The following is a 21,527-nucleotide window of genomic DNA, read 5'->3' as shown; positions in this document are numbered from 1 at the left end:
TGTATTAATGCAAATTCAACTATCTCCAAAGAGAAGTATGGTCCTTGCCCCAGCTCTAAGGAAGTAACCTGTAAACTGGGTATCTCCAGAGAGACAGGTGTGTCTTTGTTGTTCATGGTGAGTCCCTAGGGATATACATGATACTTTATGACAACACATGACTCACTATGGGCCCCTAAATAGTTTATGCTAAAGAGATGACATTAGGTCTGGGTAAGGTCTGGCCACAGCAGAAAGACCAAACATGTAATTAGAAAGCTGGGGCTTTGAACCACGAGTTATCAGCTGGATCTCTGGAAAGGGAAGAAGGGTGGAGACTGAGTCCCATGTACAATGACTCAATCAATCATGCTTCTATAATGAAGACTCAATAAAAATCTGGATACCGAGGCTCTGGTAAGTTTCCTGGGTTGGTAACACTCCGTGCACATACTGCCAAATATCAATTCCAGGAGGTAACGAGACGCTGAAGACACGGAAGCTTCGTGTCTGGAACACCTCCGGCTCCTCTTCTAATCTGTATCTTTTCCCTGTAACAAACATGGTTTGTGAGCATAACAGGTTTTAGGGAGTTTTGTGAGTCTTCCTAGCAAATCACTGAACCTGAGGGTGGACTGGGAAACCCCTCGACATGCAGATGGTTCACAAGACCTGGGCAGACTTGGCAGTCCTGGAGTTCTGTATTTCTAACCTTGAGTTTGGCTAACTGTGTGCAGGAAGAGACCAGGGGAGTCCTACTGGCACCACTGGCGTTGCCACAGAGAGGAAGTGGGAAGGACACTATAGCCTTAGGACACAGAATGTACAAAGGTCCCCCAGACCATAAGGATGGTATTGACAAGAATCCAGGGAAGCTGATTCCCATGGTTTTGACTTGGGTTACAGTGAGGACTCCCAGGATAGGGCTCATAAGGCAGGAGGTGAGCAGGACTGGGATGGACACATTGGGTCTGTTATGCCCGAACAGTGCGGCGAAAAGACTAGCAAAATACACATGACCTAGATGGAGAAAATGTTAATAGTTTACTTGAAGACATTAAAGAGAACCTATACCAATGAAGAATTTAACGTGGGGGGAGGTGAAGTTGGAGAAAGATGGTCAAAAGGTACAAAATTCCAGTTGTAAGATAAACAGGTCTTAGGGATGCAGTATACAACTCGGTAACTGTAGCTAACACTGCTGTATGCTATAAAGAAGCACTGTTTAGACAGTAATCCTAAGAATCCTCATCACAAGGAGAAAATTTTTTCCTTTTGTCTTTTCTTCTTTATTTTTTATTCTATTTATATGGGTGTCAGCTGAACCTACTGTGGTAATCATTTCACAATATATGTAAATCAAACCATCAGGCTGTATGACTTAAAACTTATACAGAGGGGCTTCCCTGGTGGCACAGTGGTTGAGAGTCTGCTTGCCAAAGCAGGGGACACAGGTTCGGGCCCTGGTCTGGGAGGATCCCACGTGCCGCGGAGTGACTGGGCCTGTGAGCCACAATTACTGAGCCTGCGCGTCTGGAGCCTGTGCTCTGCAGCAGGAGAGGCCGCGATAGTGAGAAGCCCGCGCACTGCGATGACGAGTGGCCCCCGCTTGCCACAGCTAGAGAAAGCCCTCGCACAGAAACGAAGACCTAACAAATCCATAAGATAAAAAAATAAATTAAATAAAAATTAAAAAAAAAAAAAAAGATTAGAGGTGCTTTCATTTAAAAAAAAACAAAAAACAACAACAACAAAAAAACTTATACAGAGGACTTCCCTGGTGGCACAGTGGTTAAGAATCCACCTGTGAATGCAGGGGACATGGGTTCGATCCCTGGTCTGGGAAAATCCCACATGTTCTGGAGCAACTAAGCCCGTGTGCCACAACTACTGAGCCCGTGTGTCACAACTACTGAAGCCTGCGTGCCTAGAGCCCGTGCTCTGCAACAAGAAGCCACCGCAATGAGAAACCCGCACACTGCAACAAAGAGTAGCCCCCCACTCGCCACAACTAGAGAAAGCCCATGTGCAGCCAAAAATAAATAAATAAATTTATTTAAAAAAATTAGTAAATAAAGTAAATGGAGCTAGAAAAATGGGAGACGTGCTGGGAATAAAAATACTGTACTCCGGGCTTCCCTCATGGTGCAGTGGTTAAGAATCTGCCTGCCAATGCGGGGGACAAGGGTTCGAGCCCTGGTCCAGGAAGATCCCACATGCCGCAGAGCAACTAAGTCCATGCGCCACAACTACTGAGCCCGCGTGCTGCAACAACTGAAGCCCGTGCATCTAGAGCCTGTGCTCCACAACAAGAGAAGCCACTGCAATGAGAAGCCTGCACACCACAACGAAGAGCAGCCTCTGCTCGCCACAACTAGAGAAAACCCGCACGCAGCAACGAAGACCCAACACAGCCAAAAAAATAAAATAAAAAAAAAAAAAATAAATTAGACAAGCCTCTTAGATAGCCTCATCCACCAGAGGGCAGACAGCAGAAGCAAGAACTACAATCCTGCAGCCTGTGGAACAAAAACCACATTCACAGAAAGATAGACAAGATGAAAAGGCAGAGGGCTATGTACCAGATGAAGGAACAAGATAAAACCCCAGAAAAACAACAAAATGAAGTGGAGATAGGCAACCTTCCAGAAAAAGAATTCAGAATACTGACAGTGAAGATAATCCAGGACCTTGGAAAAAGAATGGAGGCAAAGATCGAGAAGATGCAAGAAATGTTTAACAAAGACCTAGAGAATTAAAGAACAAACAAACAGAGATGAACAATACAATAACTGAAATGAAAACTCCACTAGAAGGAATCAACAGCAGAATAACTGAGGCAGAAGAACGGGTAAGTGACCTGGAAGACAGAATGGTGGAATTCACTAATGCGGAACAGAATAAAGGAAAAAGAATGAAAAGAAATGATCACTTCTTGGCCTCTTGGCTAAGATCAAGTGTAGAATGAAAAGAAATCAACACAGCCTAAGAGACCTCTGGGACAACATTAAACGCAACATTTGCATTATAGCGGTCCCAGAAGGAGACGAGAGAGAAAAAAGATCCGAGAAAATATCTCAAGAGATTATAGTCGAAAACTTCCCTAACATGGGAAAGGAAATAGCCACCCAAGTCCAGGAAGCGTAGAGAGTCCCATACAGGATAAACCCAAGGAGAAACAAGCCGAAACACATAGTAATCAAATTGGCAAAAATTAAAGACAAAGAAAAATTATTGAAAGCAGCAAGGGAAAAATGACAAATAACATACAAGGGAACTCCCATAAGCTTAGCAGCTGATTTCTCAGCAGAAACTCAAAGTCAGAAGGGAGTGGCATGATATACTTAAAGTGATGAAAGGGAAGAACCTACAACCAAGATTACTCTACCCAGCAAGGATCTCATTCAGATTCGATGGAGAAATCAAAAGCTTTACAGACAAGCAAAAGGTAAGAGAATTCAGCACCACCAAACCAGCTCTACAACAAATGCTAAAGGAACTTCTCTAAGCGGGAAACACAAGAGAAGAAAAGGACCTACAAAAACAAACCCAAAACAATTAAGAAAATGGTAATAGGGTTTCCCTGGTGGCACAGTGGTTGAGAATCTGCCTGCCAATGCAGGGGACACGGGTTCGAGACCTGGTCTGGGAAGATCCCACATGCTGCGGAGCAACTAGGCCCGTGAGCCACAACTACTGAGCCTGTGCGTCTGGAGCCTGTGCCCCGCAACAAGAGAGGCCGCAACAGTGAAAGGCCCGCGCACTGCGATGAAGAGTGGCCCCCGCTTGCCGCAAGTAGAGAAAGCCCTCGCACAGAAACGAAGACCCAACACAGCCAAAAATAAATAAAATAAATAAATAAATTAAAAAAAAAGAAAATGGTAATAGGAACATACATATTGATAATTACCTTAAACGTGAATGGATTAAATGCCCCAACCAAAAGACACAGGCTTGCTGAATAGATACAAAAACACAACGCATATATATGCTGTCTACAAGAGACCCACTTCAGACCTAGGGACACATACAGACTGAAAGTGAGGGGATGGAAAAAGATATTCCATGCAAATGGAAATCAAAAGACAGCTGGAGTAGCAACACTCATATCAGATAAAATAGACTTTAAAATAAAGAATGTTACAAGAGACAAGGAAGGACACTACATAATGATCAAGGGATCAATCCAAGAAGAAGATATGACAATTAGAAATACATATGCACCCAACATAGGAGCACCTCAACACATAAGGCAACTGCTAACAGCTATAAAAGAAGAAATTGACAGTAACACAGTAATAGTGGGGGACTTTAACACCTCACTTACACCAATGGACAGATCATCCAAAATGAAAATAAATAAGGAAACAGAAGCTTTAAATGACACAATAGACCAGATAGATTTAATTGATATTTATAGGACATTCCATCCAAAAATAGCAGATTACACTTTCTTCTCAAGTGCACATGGAACATTCTCCAGGACAGATCACATCTTGGGTCACAAATCAAGCCTCGGTAAATTCAAGAAAACTGAAATCATTTCAAGCATCTTTTCTGACCACAATGCTATGAGATTAGAAATCAGTTACAGAGAAAAAAACGTAAAAAACACGAACACATGGAGGCTAAACAGTACGTTACTAGATAACCAAGAGATCACTGAAGAAATCAAAGAGGAAATCAAAAAATACCTAGAAACAAATGACAATGAAAACACGAAGATCCAAAACCTATGGGATGCAGCAAAAGCAGTAAACTTCCCTTCTAAGAGGGAAGTTTATAGCAATACAAGCCTACCTCAAGAAACAAGAAAAATCTCAAATAAACAATCTAACCCTACACCTAAAGGAACTAGAGAAAGAAGAACAAACAAAACCCAAAGTTAGAAGGAAAGAAATCATAAAGATCAGAGCAGAAATAAATGAAATAGAAACAAAGAAAACAATAGCAAAGATCAATGAAACTAAAAGCTGGTTCTTTGAGAAGATAAACAAAATTGATAAGCCATTAGCCAGACTCATCAAAAAGAGGGAAGAGGACTCAAATCAATAAAATTAGAAATGAAAAAGGAGAAGTTAAAACAGACACCGCAGAAATACAAAGGATCCTAAGAGGCTACCTACAAGCAACTGTATGCCAATAAAATGGACAACCTGGAAGAAATGGACAAACTCTTAGAAAGTTATAACCTTCCAAGACTGAACCAAGAAGAAATATAAAATATGAACAGACCAATCACAAGTAATGAAATAGAAACTGATTAAAAATCTTCCATGGGCTTCCCTGGTGGCGCAGTGGTTGAGAATCTGCCTGCCAATGCAGGGGACACGGGTTCGAGCCCTGGTCTGGGAAGATCCCACATGCCGCGGAGCAACTGGGCCCGTGAGCCACAATTACTGAGCCTGCGCGTCTGGAGCCTGTGCTCCGCAACAAGAGTCCACGATAGCGAGAGGCCCGCGCACCGCGATGAAGAGTGGCCCCCACTTGCCGCAACTAGAGAAAGCCCTCGCACAGAAACGAAGACCCAACGCAACCAAAAATAAAAATAAATAAATAAAACTATAAAAAAAAAAAAAAAAATCTTCCAACGAACAAAAGTCCAGGACCACATGGCTTCACAGGTGAATTCTATCAAATATTTAGAGAATAGCTAACACCTATCCTTCTCAAACTCTTCCAAAAAATTGCAGAGGAAGGAACACTCCCAAACTCATTCTATGAGGCCACCATCACCCTGCTACCAAAACCAGACAAAGATACTACAAAAAAAGAAAATTACAGACCAGTATCACTGATGAATATAGATGCAAAAACCCTCAAAAAAATACTAGCAAACAGAATCCAACAACACATTAAAAGGATCATAAAAAAAATTAATTTAAAAAAGTACAAAGAAAACAACTGTATTCCTATCTCACACTATACTCAAATTCTACCTCAGACCAAAAGGAGTTAAATGTCAAATGCCAAGCTTAGAACATCTTAGAATAAAACAAGAATATCTTTTTGATATTGGGGATAGAGCAGCATCTATAACTGATAAAAGTATCAGGAATGTACAAAAAAAATCCCTACAAACAAAAGGGAAACAAGGTAACAGAAACACAGGCATTTTCCATGAAATGACATTTCAAAGAAGAAAATACAGTTGTTTCTCAGTATCCACAGCAGATTAACTGGTTCCAGAAACCCCCTGCTCAATACTAAAATCTGCAGATGCTCAAGCCCTTTATATAAAATGGTGGAGTATTTGCATATAACCTACACACATCCTCCTGTGTACCTTAAATCATCTCTAGATTGCTTATATAATCTAGTAGAATGTAAATGCTGTATATTGATAAATAGTTGCCAGCACGAGGCAAATTCAAGTTTGTTTTTTTTTTTAATTTATTTTTTTGGCTGCATTGGGCCTTTGTTGCTGCACGCCGGCTTTCTCTAGGTACGGTGTGCAGGCTTCTCACTGCGGTGGCTTCTCTTGTTGCATCATGCAGATCCTGCATGCTGCGAGGTGTGGAGGAAGGAAGGAAGGAAGGAAGGAAGGGAGGGAGGGAGGGAGGGAGGGAGGGAGGGAGGGAAAGGAAAGGAAAGGAAAGGAAGGAAGGAAGGAAAGAGAGAGAGAGAGAGAGAGAGAGAGAGAGAGAAAGAAAGAAAGAAAGAAAGAAAGAAAGAAAGAAAGAAAGAAAGAAAGAAAGAAAGAAAAAGAAAGACAAAAAAAGAACAAGTGCTTCCATATGCTGAGCACTAAGATGCTGGAGTCTGTCTGACATGGCAGCTAAGATTTAACTTGGTCAAACTTATATATACAAAGACACAACGAGATCCCGAAGTTCACCAGGGCCACAGAGCTGGTGATCGGTTGGCACCCAGGCTTGAAGCCCAGGCAGCTGAAGCCCAGGACACATCTCAGCTCATGAACCTCTATCCTCCAGGAGGACAGAGGGACCTGGGGTCAAAGGGCTCCATGGCCTCCAGACCACCACAGAGGCCCGAACAAGATGCTTCCCCAGGGAACCAGGGCCAGCGGCCTCCCCCTGCAGGGTTTCCCAGCTGCACACACCTTGGCTCCTACCTGGACAGGTGCTGCGGGAGAGGTCTTCCTTCACCGTCCACAGCTTCTGCCCCTGCTCCAGCTGGAAGATCAGCTCAAGTCTGGGAACAGGACACCCTGTTCATGGAGAAAGGAAAAAGACACTAGGATTTCTCTGAAAACAAAGAAAAGCCCTCGATCTAGTGTGGGACTTCAAGATGTGGACAAGACCTCAGAATGAAGCTGATTCCATCCACAGAAATCCTGACCTGTAACCTGGAAACCAAGGTCAAAAACACCAATGTTGCGGGCTTCCCTGGTGGCGCAGTGGTTAAAAATCCACCTGCCAATGCAGGAGACACGGGTTCAAGCCCTGGTCCGGGAAGATCCCACATGCCGCGGAGCAACTAAGCCCCTGCACCACAACTACTGAGCCCATGTGCTGCAACTACTGAAGCCCACGCACCTAGAACCCATGCTCCCAACAAGAGAAGCCCACAATGAGAAGCCTGGACACCACAACGAAGAGTAGCCCCCGCTCGCTGCAACCAGAAAAAAGCCCGCAGGCAACAACGAAGACCCATTGAAGCCAAAAATAAAATAAATAAATTAAAAAAAAAAAACAACCAAACACCAATGTTGGGATCCAAAGACTTTAAACTGTAGTGCTGGTTGTGTAGACAACACCTATTCCCTTTGACCTCCATTGCACAGAGTTCCAACTCTATTCAGTTGCAGCCAAGAGACACAGAGAATATGACCCCCCCCTTCCAGAAGGTGTTTACTAATTAACCCAAGTGAATTTCAACCACCTGTGCATTAAAACCTCCTGAGATGTCTGGTTCACATCCAACTGAAACCAAATAGGGACTTCCCTGGTGGCACAGTGGTTAAGAATCCGCCTGCCAATGCAGGGGACACAGGCTCAAGCCCTGGTCTGGGAAGATGCCACATGCCGCGGAGCAACTAAGCCCATGCACCACAACTACTGAGCCCGTGTGCCACAACTACTGAAGCCCGCACACCTAGAGCCCATGCTCCGCAACAAGAGAAGCCACCACAGCGAGAAGCCTGCACACCACAACAAAGAGTAGCCGCCACTCGCTGCAACTAAAAAAAAGCCTGCGAGCAACAACGACCCAACGCAGCCAAAAATAAATAAGTAAATTTATTTATTTATTTAAAAAAAGAAGAAACCAAATCTCTGCAGATGAGGCCCGGTAACTACAGATTTATAAAAACCACCCCAGATTCTGGCATCAAGGGAGGGCTGAAAACTCTGGTTTCCACCAACTTGCAGGTGACTACACCAGCCCTCTGGGGGTGGGAGCTCTAGTCCAGGATGGCTGAGTGAGGGGACCGGCCGGTGCTGGAGTCCTGCAGTAGCCTGGGTCGCCTGTGAGGGAACCTGCCCGAGGCCCTAGACCAGGAAGAAGCAGACAACTGGGCTGGCACCCACCAACCCGGTAGCCAGCCCCACCTCTGAGCTTCGTACTGGTGAGGTAATAAATTTCCTCCGGGGTGAAGACTGAGCCAGTCTGTCACATGCAGCCAAACACAGATGCAGGGGAAAGACACACGGACTCGGGAGGAAGTCGATGGCAGAGGTGCGAGGACTCGCCGACAGCTTCTCTGGCAGGTCCAGGGTTCATCAGTCATCACTAAGCAATGTGCTCTCCTGTGTGCTCCGTGCCCAGCAGGGGGCTCAGTGACAGTGACGAGATCTCCCTTTAGCTGTCAAGAGTTACGCTCCCTGCGACCTCGGGGCCTTTGCACATGCTGGCCCTTCTCCCTGCAAGGCTGTTCTCTCCCCACCTTGCTCCTTCCAGCTACCTCTCTTTGGGTCTCAGCTCAAATGTTATTCCCTGAGAAGACTCTGCTGAACAGTGGCTGAGTCCAGGTGCTTAACCAATCCACCACGTCCCTATGAACTTTTAACTTTAATAATAATTGAAAAGTTAACGTTTATAGGGTGTAACCATATCCCAGAGACTGTACCAAGTAATTTAAATGCATTATGTTGTTTAAAATGGATGGAATAATTTAAAGAACTCACATATTTAAAATATTGACTCTTTTCAGTCAAAGTAAGGTATGCCTCCATTGATCTAAGTATTTTTTTAGATACCAAGCAAAATTCTGAAGAGCGCTCCTCCTGTCTAGGTCTGCAAGGGCTGTGAGTCCCTAGCTGCCACCTGATCTGGGAAGAGACGGAGCACTTAGTCTGTCTCGCCATGGTCAACACACCAAGTTTCTGGGCTGGTGACCCCGGGGCAACCAGGTAACTGGCTATTGCCTAACGCCGAGGCCCCCCCCATAGACGGTTGGGATTCAAGTGTGATCAACTGAGCCAACAACACTGAAGTCTGCGGGGGGCCGCTCAACTGAGTTGCCCACCGCCCTGTGAGAGACTGACGGCACTGCCTGCCCTCTGAGGGCACACCTGGCCAGAGTCCAGGCACTGGTCCCTGGAGCAATACAGGGATCCGAGTGGCAGAGGGCACCCCCCTCACACACGCCATGGCACAGAAGAGGCTTCGACTGCTTCACAGGCAAACCCTGCCATGGCTGCTTGCCTTACTGTTGTTGCAGTTTGCCCCAGCCGCGTAGCGGATAAGAGATCCCATCTCTGGAGACTGCTAGTTCAACGTATAATGGGGGGGAGAAACAAAGGAATAAGGAATATTGTTCTTGCTGCCCTCTGAGACACCCGAGGATGTTTCTCAACCCACTCGAGATTGTGTAAGCCCGGCCAGTGTGTCCGGCACTCTTGAGTGCTGCTGCAGACCAGCACGTGGAGAGCTCTTCCTCAACACCAAACTGTCACCCTGTCAGGACACTGCCACCACCACTGCTGTCCTGAGGCATGAGCCCCAGCCCCTCCCTAGAAAGGCAGGCTGCCACTCACAGTGGTTGCCACTTGGGACTGCTAAGAGCCTACCAGGTAAATACCCAAATAAAAGAAAAATGGTGGGGGGGGGGGGGAGCAGAAAGGTGACCCCTCCCCCCTACCAAAAGATTTTGTTTGGAGGCAGAAAAAAAATGAGTGGAGAGGAAGGGGCTCGTTATGCTGTGGACCAGGGCCATCCAGGGGAGAGGCTGCATCTTGGAGGCCCCAGGCCCCTCCCCTCTTTCCTCTCCTCAGCAGGAGACAAACTAAAACTAAAAACCAGGGCTTTAAATGGCTGAAAAGCTCAAAAGGAAGAAAGAAGGGGAGGGGTGCACACTATTAACCTTACATACCAAGCAAATGCCAGGTCTAGCAAACATAATACTGGTTCTATACTACTTATTTATTTAAAAGCAGTAACAACAACAAAAAACCCTAGATAACAGGGAGGATAAATGTTTAAATAACATACAACATATAACTAAGTTAGAACTCTGTCTATACTCTGACCCAACTGGAAATCCACAATTTATACACTAAAATTTATATAATAAATTATTATATAATAATTACATATGACATAACAAAATTTATATATTAAAAAAAAATTCATCACCAAAACAAAACAGGGCACTGATTGGTTTGTCTGACTCCACAACACAGGTTCTAAATTATCTTTAGAATTTGCTAAAATGCACCAACTGACAAAACTTCATGAATTTAATACTGGGGCTCAAATCATAGTTATACCTGGGGATCTCACTAAATTGAAACACTCTACTCCACCATTGTAAAAAGTACCTAAATATTAAAGAGAAAAAATAGGTATATCTCACTTTGACAGTAGCTTTGCCTGAATTTCCTATAGCCCTAGTACCCACTGTCCTAAAGTATCCCATATTGGGCATAGATGCTCTGACACAATAAACAATTAAAATAAATTTTTGGCACTTACAAATTAATTGGCTTGATAAAATGGGACCCTACAGACCCGAGTTAAAATAATTATTCAGCCCAATGTAAGTTGAAAAGGGGTCTTTGGGGAGTAAAACTTTTATATAAGACCTAATTAATCAAGGGGTGATGATCCCCACTGCTTCTCCACGTGACAGCCCAGCTGTGCGTGTTCTTAAACCTAAAAAAACACAGGGCACCTCGCTGTGAGTTACTGCAATCTTAATGCCATGGTCCCATCTGTTAGGGTCCCTGTTACTGACCGAACTGTGTCTCCCTAAACTGCATGTGTTAAACCCTAATCCCCAGTGTGATCCTATATGGACTTAGGGCCTTTAAGAAGGTAGTTAAGGTTAAATGAGGTCATGGGGTGGGGCCCTGATCTGGTAGGACCAGTATCCTTTTAAGAGGAAGAGAAGGCCTCTTCAAGCCAGATGAAAAGTCAGGTAAGGACACAGCAAGAAGGTGGCCAGCAAGAGATCCTTATCAGCAACCCAACTGGGACTTCCAGCCTCCAGAACTGTGCGAAAATAAAGCTGCTGTTTAACCACACAGTAATGGCAGCCTGAGCTGACTAACAACATCCACACACCCAATACCCAATATTATTAGAACCTGGTAATTACTCTTCAGTTACAGATGTGGCTAACGTGTTCTGCTGGTGTGTATTTTGACAGCCTCTCAACCACGGTTTGCCTTCGCTCTGAAGGCAAATAGGACTCCTCTCCCAGGCTGCCCCGTGGGGTGGCTCAACAGCTCTGCCAACACCCACACCCTCTGCAGCCAAGACCTAAGCTGCACCCACCCACCTCTCTCCAGGAGCACAGGCGATGTTACATCAATGACAACCTCGTCTAAGGAGATTCATTTGACACACTTGTGACAGTGAGTCCAACACCTTTTAATCCTTTGGGAACTAGTTTTAGATAAAAATACTATTTACTATTACTTTGGGTCTGGTGGCCACATATTCCTCATTTATAAATTTTATTTACTCTCCCTGATGCTGACACTTGCAAATCAGCCCACCTTAAATGGGACTCCATCCAACAAAAGCTCTAAAATCTGCTCAAAATACTGTTAAATAGCCAGTCCCATCAGTGTCCTCAGAGACTCCTTCACCAAAGAGGCTTTGACAACCTCTTCTCACACCTCCTCGAGTTTCTGAATCACCTACCGGGGCCACAAGATGCCCAAGGGCTTCGGATGTAACAGACTGCCCCCTCAGCCTGGTACTATATGCTACTAAAACAACAACTAACTACACACAAGGCTCTCCAGATAATGAAGGCTGTTGCAGACCCCAAGCCACTGACCGCCACACCCAGTTGCCCATCAAGCTTTGGATCATGGCAACAACACATCACAAGTTCAGCACAGCTCCTGAGGCCCCAGGACAGGATGGAACACAACCTGGGCCCTCTGACATATTCCTCTTGTAGGACAAGGTGGGTCCTTGCCAGATGCCGTGGTGCTGGAGGAGGGCACCCCTCCCCACAGCCCTTGGCGACCTGGGGAGCACCTTGGGATTAAGTGAGTGAACAGTTGTGGGAGTTTGCGGATCTCTTACATCCACAGCACATGATGGAGCTCAGTAGAATGCTGCTGCTTTCTATCCCGTAGCCAGAATGTCCAAATAAAAAATGGGACCTAAGAAACATTTCTTGGCCTATTCAGGAGGTCATGTTCGTACTAGATGCCCTGATCAACAAACGGCCTCCTCTTCACATTCATTATAAACTGTTAGGCCATTGCTTAAAAACTGCCTCCTTCAGGGTAAAGAAACTGTCTCACAAACACCCCTAACAGACAAACACCCCTAACAAAAGTAAGTCAAAATCACATGTCCTTACATTTATAAAGGCCACAACGCTAGGCCTTGCCAGGAAGCTCCTTACTCCCTTTGGAATTACAGACATTACTGACAATAACCAAGATACAATACACATTTCACTTCTCAAACTACACAATGCTGGGCTCTGGAGAGAGGTAGTCAATAGAGCTTCACGGCCCCAATAGGCCCCAAATAGCTGGTTTAACTGAAAAACATAACGATTTCCTTAAACAGCTTCTTTTCAAACTCCAGTCTGACAAACAAACCCCTCAATGGGCCTCTATCTCACCCCTTAGCCTTAATTCAAGGCTCCCTGAATCACATACCTTTAAAAATGTCCCAATGCCCTTTCCTACTCTGGAAGGGAATGTGCCTCACCTCTATGTACACAAAGACTCGTTCTACAGGAGGCCATTCACACTGTCTCCCCTGCAGTTACACACAGAGCTTCCCATCATCCCATGAGGCTGGAGACCAGAAGGAGGGAGCACACGCTCCCGGAACCCATTAACCACAGACTGCCCCACAGGCCAGGCAGCTGGTCACCTGATATGGGATCCATTTGCCCTGAACTTCAAAACAAAACAAAACAAACAAACCAAACCTTGAAGAACAGCCATATGCCATTCCGGTAACTGTTGCTCTTACTATAACTGGTCTGGGTACTTTCATTGCTTTATAACTCAGAGGCCTGAACCCTCTGAGGAAGCCACTATTTCAACCAAACACGGCAAATACTGAGGCCCACATCAAGTCAAGTGCGTACCCACTTGCAAAGGATACCCTGCCCCATGTCCCAGACCAAGACCTCACTGATGAAGATGACTTCACCTGGGGACACGAAAACCTTCAGCCAGCAGATACCCATGGACTTCCTCTCCTAAGACAGAAATCAGACCTGGGACCTTTTTGCTTTCTTCTATTAGGGACTCTATCATGTTCCTGAGCTGCTGTCTGTGATCCTGGTATATGCCTCAATCTGCCAAAACGGAAATCTCCAATTTATAGCTGGTTGGTCAGGACAGGTTGTGAGGACTTGTGACTGACATCTGAAGTGGGTGGATGGGAGATGGAGGGGCTGTCTTATGGGACTGAATCCTTATTAACCTGTGGAGTCTGTGCTAACTCCAGGTAGTTATTAGGGTCAGAATTGCCTGGTATGGAAAATCCAGACGTTTGATATCACAAGTGTTATGAGGAAAAAGGATTTTGTTTGTTTGTTTTTTAAATTAATTTATTTATTTTTGGCTGCGTTGGGTCTTCATTGCGCATGGGCTTTCTCTAGTTGCAGCGAGTGGGGGCTACTCTCCATTGCGGTGTGCGGGCTTCTCATTGTGGTGGCTTCTCTTGTTGCAGAGCACGGGCGCTAGGCACACACGCTCAGTAGTTGTGGCGCATGGGCTTAGCTACTCCTCAGCATGTGGGATCTTCCCGGACCAGGCTCGAACCGGTGTCCCCTGCATTGGCAGGCAGATTCTTAACCACTGCGCCACCAGGGAAGTCCCATGTTTATTTTTTACAAATACCACACTAACATGCACACACACGTATACATACAAAGCCATACTTTTAGCACACCTTATAACTCCTGAAAGATACTCTTAGACACTCCCCAAATTACATATCGATTTTCTTGGCTAATACTACATAAATGGGAAACTTAGTTATGAACCTGCCTACAAGGACTTCCTATATCTCTACTTACGTTCTTCTTTTTCATTCTCAAAATGGTTTTCGGGCTTCCCTGGTGGCGCAGTGGTTTAGAGTCTGCCTGCCAATGCAGGGGACACAGGTTCGAGCCCTGGTCTGGGAAGATCCCACATGCCATGGAGCAACTAGGCCCGTGAGCCACAACTACTGAGCCTGCACGTCTAGAGCCTGTGCTCCGCAACAAGAGAGGCCGCGATAGTGAGATGCCCGCGCAGCGCGATGAAGAGTGGCTCCCGCTTACCGCAACTGGAGAAAGCCCTCGCACAGAAACGAAGACCCAACACAGCCATAAATAAATAAATAAATAAATAAAATTTTTAAAAAAATCTTCCAACAAACAAAAGTCCAGGACCACATGGCTTCACAGGTGAATTCTATCAAACATTTAGAGAAGAGCTAACACCCATCCTTCTCAAACTCTTCCAAAAAATTGCAGAGGAAGGACCACGCCCAAACTCATTCTATGAGGCCACCATCACCCTGATACCAAAACCAGACAAAGATACCACAATAAAAGAAAATTACAGACCAATATCACTGATGAATATAGATGCAAAAATCCTCAACAAAATACTAGCAAACAGAATCCAACAATACAGTAAAAGGATCATACACCATGATCAAGTGGGATTTATCCCAGGGATGCAAAGATTCTTCAGCATATGCAAAACAATCAATGTGATACACCACGTTAACAAATTGAAGAATAAAAACCATATGATCATCTCAACAGATGCAGAAAAAGCTTCTGACAAAATTCAACACCCATTTATGATAAAAACTCTCCAGAAAGTGGGTATAGAGGGAATCTACCTCAATAAAATCCATATACAACAAACCCACAGCAAACATTATTCTCAACAGTGAAAAACTGAAAGCGTTTCCTCTAAGATCAGGAACAAGACAAGGATGTCCACTCTTACCACTATTATTCAATATAATTTTGGAAGTCCTAGCCATGGCAATCAGAGAAGAAAAAGAAATAAAACGAATACAAATTGGAAAAAAAGAAGTAAAACTGTCACTATCTGCAGATAACATGATACTATACATAGAGAATCCTAAAGATGCCACCAGAAAACTACTAGAGCTAATCAATGACTTTGGTAAAGTTGCAGGATACAAAATTAATGCACAGAAAACTCTTGCATTCCTATACATTAATGATGAAAAATCTGAAAGAGAAATTAAGGGAACACTCCCATTTACCACTGCAACAAAAAGAATAAAATACCTAGGAATAAACCTACCTAGGGAGACAAAAGACCTGTATGCAGAAAACTGTAAGACACTGATGAAGGAAATTAAAGATTATACAAACAGATGCAGAGATATACCATGTTCTTAGATTGGAAAAATCAATATTGTAAAAATGACTATACTACCCAAAGCAATCTACAGATTAAATGCAATCCCTGGGACTTCCCTGGTGGCGCAGTGGTTAAGAATCTGCCTGCCAATGCAGGGGACACAGGTTCGAGCCCTGGTCTGGGAAGATTCCACATGCCACGGAGCAACTAGGCCCATGAGCCACAACTACTGAGCCTGTGCTCTACAGTCCACAAGCCACAGCTACTAAAGCCCACGTGCCTAGAGCCTGTGCTCTGCAACAAGAGAAGCCACTGCAGTCAGAAGCCTGTGCACAGCAATGAAGAGCAGCCTCCGCTCATTGCAACTAGAGAAAGCCAGTGCACAGCAACGAAGAAGACCTGACGCAGTCATAAATAAATTAATTAATTAAAAAAATATTGCAATCCCTATCAAATTACCAATGGCATTTTTTACAGAACTAGAACAAAAAAATCTTAAAATTTGTACGGAGACACAAAAGACCCTGAATAGCCAAAGCAGTCTTGAGGGAAAAAAACGGAGCTGGAGGAATCAGACTCCAGACTATACTAGACTTCAGACTATACTACAAAGCTACAGTAATCAAGACAATATGGTACTGGCACAAAAACAGAATAGATCAATGGAACAGGATAGAAAGCCCAGATATATACCCACCTATGGTCAACTAATCTATGACAAAGGAGGCAAGTATATACAATGGAGAAAAAACAGTCTTCAATAAATGGTGCTGGGAAAACTGGACAGCTACATGTAAAAGAATGAAATTAGAACACTCCCTAACACCACACACAAAAATAAACTCAAAATGGATTAGAGACCTAAATGTAAGACTAGACACTATAAAACTCTTAGAGGAAAACATACGAAGAACACTCTTTGACATAAATCACAGCAAGATCTTTTTTAATCCACCTTCTAGAGTAATGGAAATAAAAACAAAAATAAACAAATGGGACATAACTAAACTTAAAAGCTTTTGCAAAGCAAAGGCAACTACAAACAAGACGAAAAGACAACCCTCAGAATGGGAGAAAATACTTGCAAACAAATCAATGGACAAAGGATTAATGTCCAAAATATATAAACGGTTCATGCAGTTCAATATTAAAAAACAAACAACGCAATCAAAAAATGGGCAAAAGACCTAAACAGACATTTCTCCAAAGAAGACATACAGATGGCCAAGAAGCACATGAAAAGCTACTCAACGTCACTAATTATTAGAGAAATGCAAATCAAAACTACAAGGAGGTATCACCTCACACCAGTTAGAATGCTCATCGTAAGAAAATCTACAAACGACAAGTGCTGGAGAGGGTGTGGAGAAAAGGGAACCCTCTTGCACTGTTGGTGGGAATGTAAATTGATACAGCCACTATGGAGAAGAGTATGGAGGTTCCTTAAAAAACTAAAAACACAATTACCCTATGACCCAGCAATCCCACTACTGGGCATATACCCAGAGAAAACCATAATTCAGAAAGACACATGCACCCCAATGTTCACTGCAGCACTATTTACAATAGCCAGGTCATGGAAGCAACCTAAATGCCCATCGACAGACTAATGGATAAAGAAGATGTGGTACATATATACAATGGAATATTACTCAGCCATAAAAAGGAATGAAATTGGATCATTTGTAGAGACATGGATGGATCTAGAGACTGTCATACTGAATGAAGTAAGTCAGAAAGAGAAAAACAAATATCGTATATTAACGCATATATGTGGAACCAAGAAAAATGGTACAGATGAACCGGTTTGCAGGGCAGAAATTGAGACACAGATGTAGAGAGCAAACGTATGGACACCAAGGGGGGAAAGCGGCGGGGGTGGTGGTGGTGGTGGTGGTGTGATGAATTGGGAGATTGGGATTGACATATACACACTAATATGTATAAAACGGATAACTAATAAGAACCTGCAGTATAAATAAATATATAGAATTAAATTTAAAAATTCAGAAAAAAAGAAAGAAAAAGAAAAGCCAAAATGCCCAAGCACACCCACCAGGCACAGAGAACAGCAACTGCAGAGGCCCAAAGCAAGTATGTTAAGTATGTGCACAGGAAATAGCAAGATGCTGGCATGACCACAGCAGACTGAGCTCAGGGAAAGTGTGGGGAGGAGAGTGAAGGGTCAGCAGGGCCAGATAGTGGACCTTTTTATTTTTAAAATTTTGTTATAAAATATCTAAATATGTCAAACGTTTCCTAATTTTGTGTAACACAGACACAATCCCGATTCTCTAAAAACAGGCAGGTCTTACCCTAAGCCCTGGATTTACAGCTCTCCTTTCCCTCAAACTGCGAGGTCGAAGGTGATTATCCTCAGGCTGCTGTCTCTCCACCTTGGCTCTCCTGCCCTTGTGGGCGGGATCATCCTGTGTTGAATGGGGCTGTCTTGTCCAGCCTCAGGCACTAAGCAGCATCTCTGGACTCTAGCCTGCTAGATGCCGGGACCACCCACACCCCAGGTGTGACAGTCACATGTGGCTGCAGACTTCCAAGTGTCTCCTGGGGACAAAACCGCCAAGTACTGAGAAGCGCTTCTCTCTCTTGGACTAGCAGAGGATCTTGGCCAGGATTCAGGGAACGAGAGAAGATCATGAAGGCACAGGAGAACAGAAAAGCCCCATAACCGAGATCCTGTGGTTTACAACAATACCTGTTGGCACTGAAGGGAAAGACCTCCGGAGGCCCGACCTGCCTCACCCTCTTCCTGGAGACCCTCCCATCACTCACAGCCCTGCGGACTGGCTTGCAGGGGACACTTGAGCCAACCAGCCCCACCCAGTCAGCTCCCAGTCTGGAATGTGAAATAAGAACCTCAGACAGAGGCCAGTCTGTGCTGGGCACTGGGGTAGAGGCTCAGGGAAGTATGGGCTCAGGCGGCCACTCCTGCCTCAGGGACAACCCCCTAGAGCCCAGCAGTAGAGAAAGAAAAAGAAACAATGTTAAGTATGCAAAGAAGTAAAAACAAAGCATCTGGGGGCTACAGAGAGCAGGGACTGAGGTGGCCACTCCTGCCACAAACTTGCTGAAACACAAAAGCCATTCTGAAAAGACAGACATGAGCAAAGCCAGACAGAGAAGTCAGGACAAGAGATCCAGAAGCCGGCATAATCTTGGTGGTTCCCAGTCCTTATTTCAGTCCCATGTGGCCCAACTGGAAATTCTGCCTTTGGGTTCTGCAGAACACCCCCATTTCCTTCCACCACCTTCTGGGAGCAAAAGGGGAACTGTTTCTTGCTCCAAGAAACACAGACATAGCAGGCAGGAAAAGATGAATCTCAAAAATGACTGAAGCTCTATGGAAGAGAGAGGGTAAGCTTCTCGATCAGCCGGGCGTGGAGCCAGAGCATGTCTGACGAGGAGATGGCAGGTCCTCTGCATGGCAGAGTGGCAAGGCCTTACCCAGAGACACCAAGAGCCTGCAGTTTTCCAGCATCACTTCCTGGTACAGGGTCCTCTGAGCCGGGTCCAGCTGCCTCCACTCCTCCCGGGTAAAAGTCACGGCCACATCATCGAAAGTCACAGACACCTGTCAAATAGAGATAGTAGTGTTGACCCTGGGGCTGGTGGATGGGATCGGAGCTTGTTTCTGGAAGACTGTTAAAGGTGCAGAGAGATCAAGACCCTAACCACTTAGCACCTCCTGAGGGCCAAGCTCTAGGCTGGGCTGAAGTGGACAATGTTTTGGACATGATACAGTAGTGTAAGGAAGAAATCTCCTGTGCGGGAGCCACTGGAAAGTCACACAAGACAATGAAAGTGATGTGTGGGCTGTCAGATGCGGACAGGAGGGGCTATAGGACCTCAGAGGAATGAGTAAATAATGATAATAACAGTATCAATAACGGTTACAACAGTACCTGAGCCTCCTTGGTCCTGCTAGCTGCCTGCCCCATGCTGAGGGCTTCACATCCTGGTTAAAGTGACTAAAAGTCCCCAGTTCTTTCGTCACTCTCTTGTTTACATCCAAACTCTTGAAACGCGACACTTACCAGCTGTGTTACCCTGGAGACATCACTTCATCTCTCTGAGCCTTGGTTTCTGGATCAATACAACAATAGTTCCCACTTCACCAATAACAGTTGTGAGATTCAGACAGAAATTATTCAATGTTCGGTGTGCTTGGGGATTTTCATTAATTGTCCCACAGCCCCTGAGGTAAACATCTCCATGCCAGCCGATGACCCGAGACTAAGGGAGCTCCACCAATCCACCAAGAGTCTTGTGTCTTACAAACGAGTGGCAAGACTTTAACACAGCTTACCCTAATACAGGGTCTAATAAAGTAACCCGACACGCTTCCATCATCAAAGTGAATACCTAATGACGAGGTTGTGAAGCATTTACACCAATTTCTGCTGTTAAGTCCCTTTCATCACACCTGAAAATATTCCTGTGAACATGCACAGAGAAGCAGAGCCTTCATCACTGACTTCCCTGGAGACACCCCTGAAAGGGTGGAACTACCTGGGTAATGGCAGGACCTGGACCAGCTCCCCACACCCTCCTGGGTCTCCCAGACTCCGGGGAGGTTCCACAATGAACCATTAGCCGCTTCCTTCCTGAGCCCTGACAGCACTTAGCCGTACGCCAGGAATACTTCAGGACCAGAGAGCACAAATGGCTAAAGATAACACAGGCTTTGACCATGAGACTGGTCACAACGTCTGACCTGGCTGAAGGTGAGTGGAACATACAGCAACAGACTACAGGACCTCGCCCTCCCAAGACACGTCTTAGCATCTAGGAGGCACCGTGGCAACCTCACAGGCCCTCATGGGCCTTGTGAAACAACCAATATACCTTGGCTTTGTCCATGCGCTTATCTCCCCCTCCATTTTCCAAGGCCACCGGTTGGAGAAAGGCGGGAGTGGGGGGGGGCGGTGAGGGCAGGGTACATCCCTGCAGCACATGGCGGAGTTCGGGATTTACTATAACGGAAGCCCCTGTAGGATGCATTACTCATTTTTCCACAACTTACTGAGCATGTGTCAGAGACCCAACAGTTTTTAGGGCCGAGGATAAATTGAGTAGCAAAGCAGCTCCACACGCCAGAGCACACGACCGCGAAGACAAACCCAGGGGATGCCTTCCTTCCGGAACCGTCTCCGCCCTCGGAGAGAAGCAGCTCCGCAACCAGCATCCACTCACCTGCGTCTGGTGGGTCGGCGCCGCCGCCATGATGGGGCCCTGCGTTCCAGCCACGCTGGGAGAGGCGAGCGCCGGGCGGCCTGCTGCTCCTCGCCTCCGCCCCGCCTTGGCCGGGCGACCTCGGCTGACCGCCGCTCTCCGAGAAAAAGGCACACCAGACCGGGCGCCGCCCTCGGGAACTGCGGGGACGAAGGGCGGGTGCTGAAGGCCCGGAGAGGCCATGGCCCGGCGGGCGACCAGTGCACACGCCCGTTTAGGGAGTCACGGCCCGTTCCAAGGCACGAAAGGGAGTCCCATCCCCCTTCCCTGCTCAGTCCCCACGAAAGGCCTAAGTAGCCGCGCAGCCCAGCTCTCGGCACCTAAAAGCCAGCCAAGAGCGAAACGCTGAGGCAAATGGCGTCCTCTGAGAGAAACCGGAAGTCCCGCCCACGTACGTGCGCCGCAGGAAACGCCCCTACGGCTGGCCGTCATTGGCCAGCGCCCTCCTCGGCCGCACAATGCACACCTCTGGGTAATGTAGTCTCCCCTAGATACGCAGAAGTGAGGAGCGCCTTAACTGGGGGGAGGGGAGGGAGTGGGACGGAGGGGGAGGGGAGGGAGTGGGGC

The 21,527-nt window shown here is 45.7% G+C and overlaps 1 protein-coding gene across 4 annotated transcripts in view; it reads right to left on the bottom strand.

Moving 5' to 3' along the window:
* LOC103017351 (zinc finger protein 264) overlaps positions 1-21,319 on the bottom strand; it is a 30,209-nt gene extending 8,890 nt beyond the window's left edge. The window contains exons 1-4 of one of the 4 annotated variants that reach the window (XM_057534224.1): positions 20,922-21,319; positions 19,173-19,299; positions 7,043-7,150; positions 387-530 (exon numbers count right to left, since the gene is read on the bottom strand). In XM_057534224.1, coding sequence (XP_057390207.1) covers positions 387-530; positions 7,043-7,150; positions 19,173-19,299; positions 20,922-21,143 — 601 coding nt within the window. In that variant the 5' untranslated portion in view covers positions 21,144-21,319. The remainder of the gene's footprint in view (positions 1-386; positions 531-7,042; positions 7,151-19,172; positions 19,300-20,921) is intronic. The other 3 variants (XM_007175448.2, XM_057534227.1, XM_057534226.1) reach the window with 3 other exon arrangements.
* Between the last annotated feature and the right edge of the window lie 208 nt (positions 21,320-21,527).

Source organism: Balaenoptera acutorostrata, chromosome 19, assembly GCF_949987535.1.
Source record: "Balaenoptera acutorostrata chromosome 19, mBalAcu1.1, whole genome shotgun sequence".
Lineage (NCBI taxonomy): Eukaryota > Metazoa > Chordata > Mammalia > Artiodactyla > Balaenopteridae > Balaenoptera > Balaenoptera acutorostrata.
This window is presented reverse-complemented; position numbering and strand designations above follow the sequence as displayed.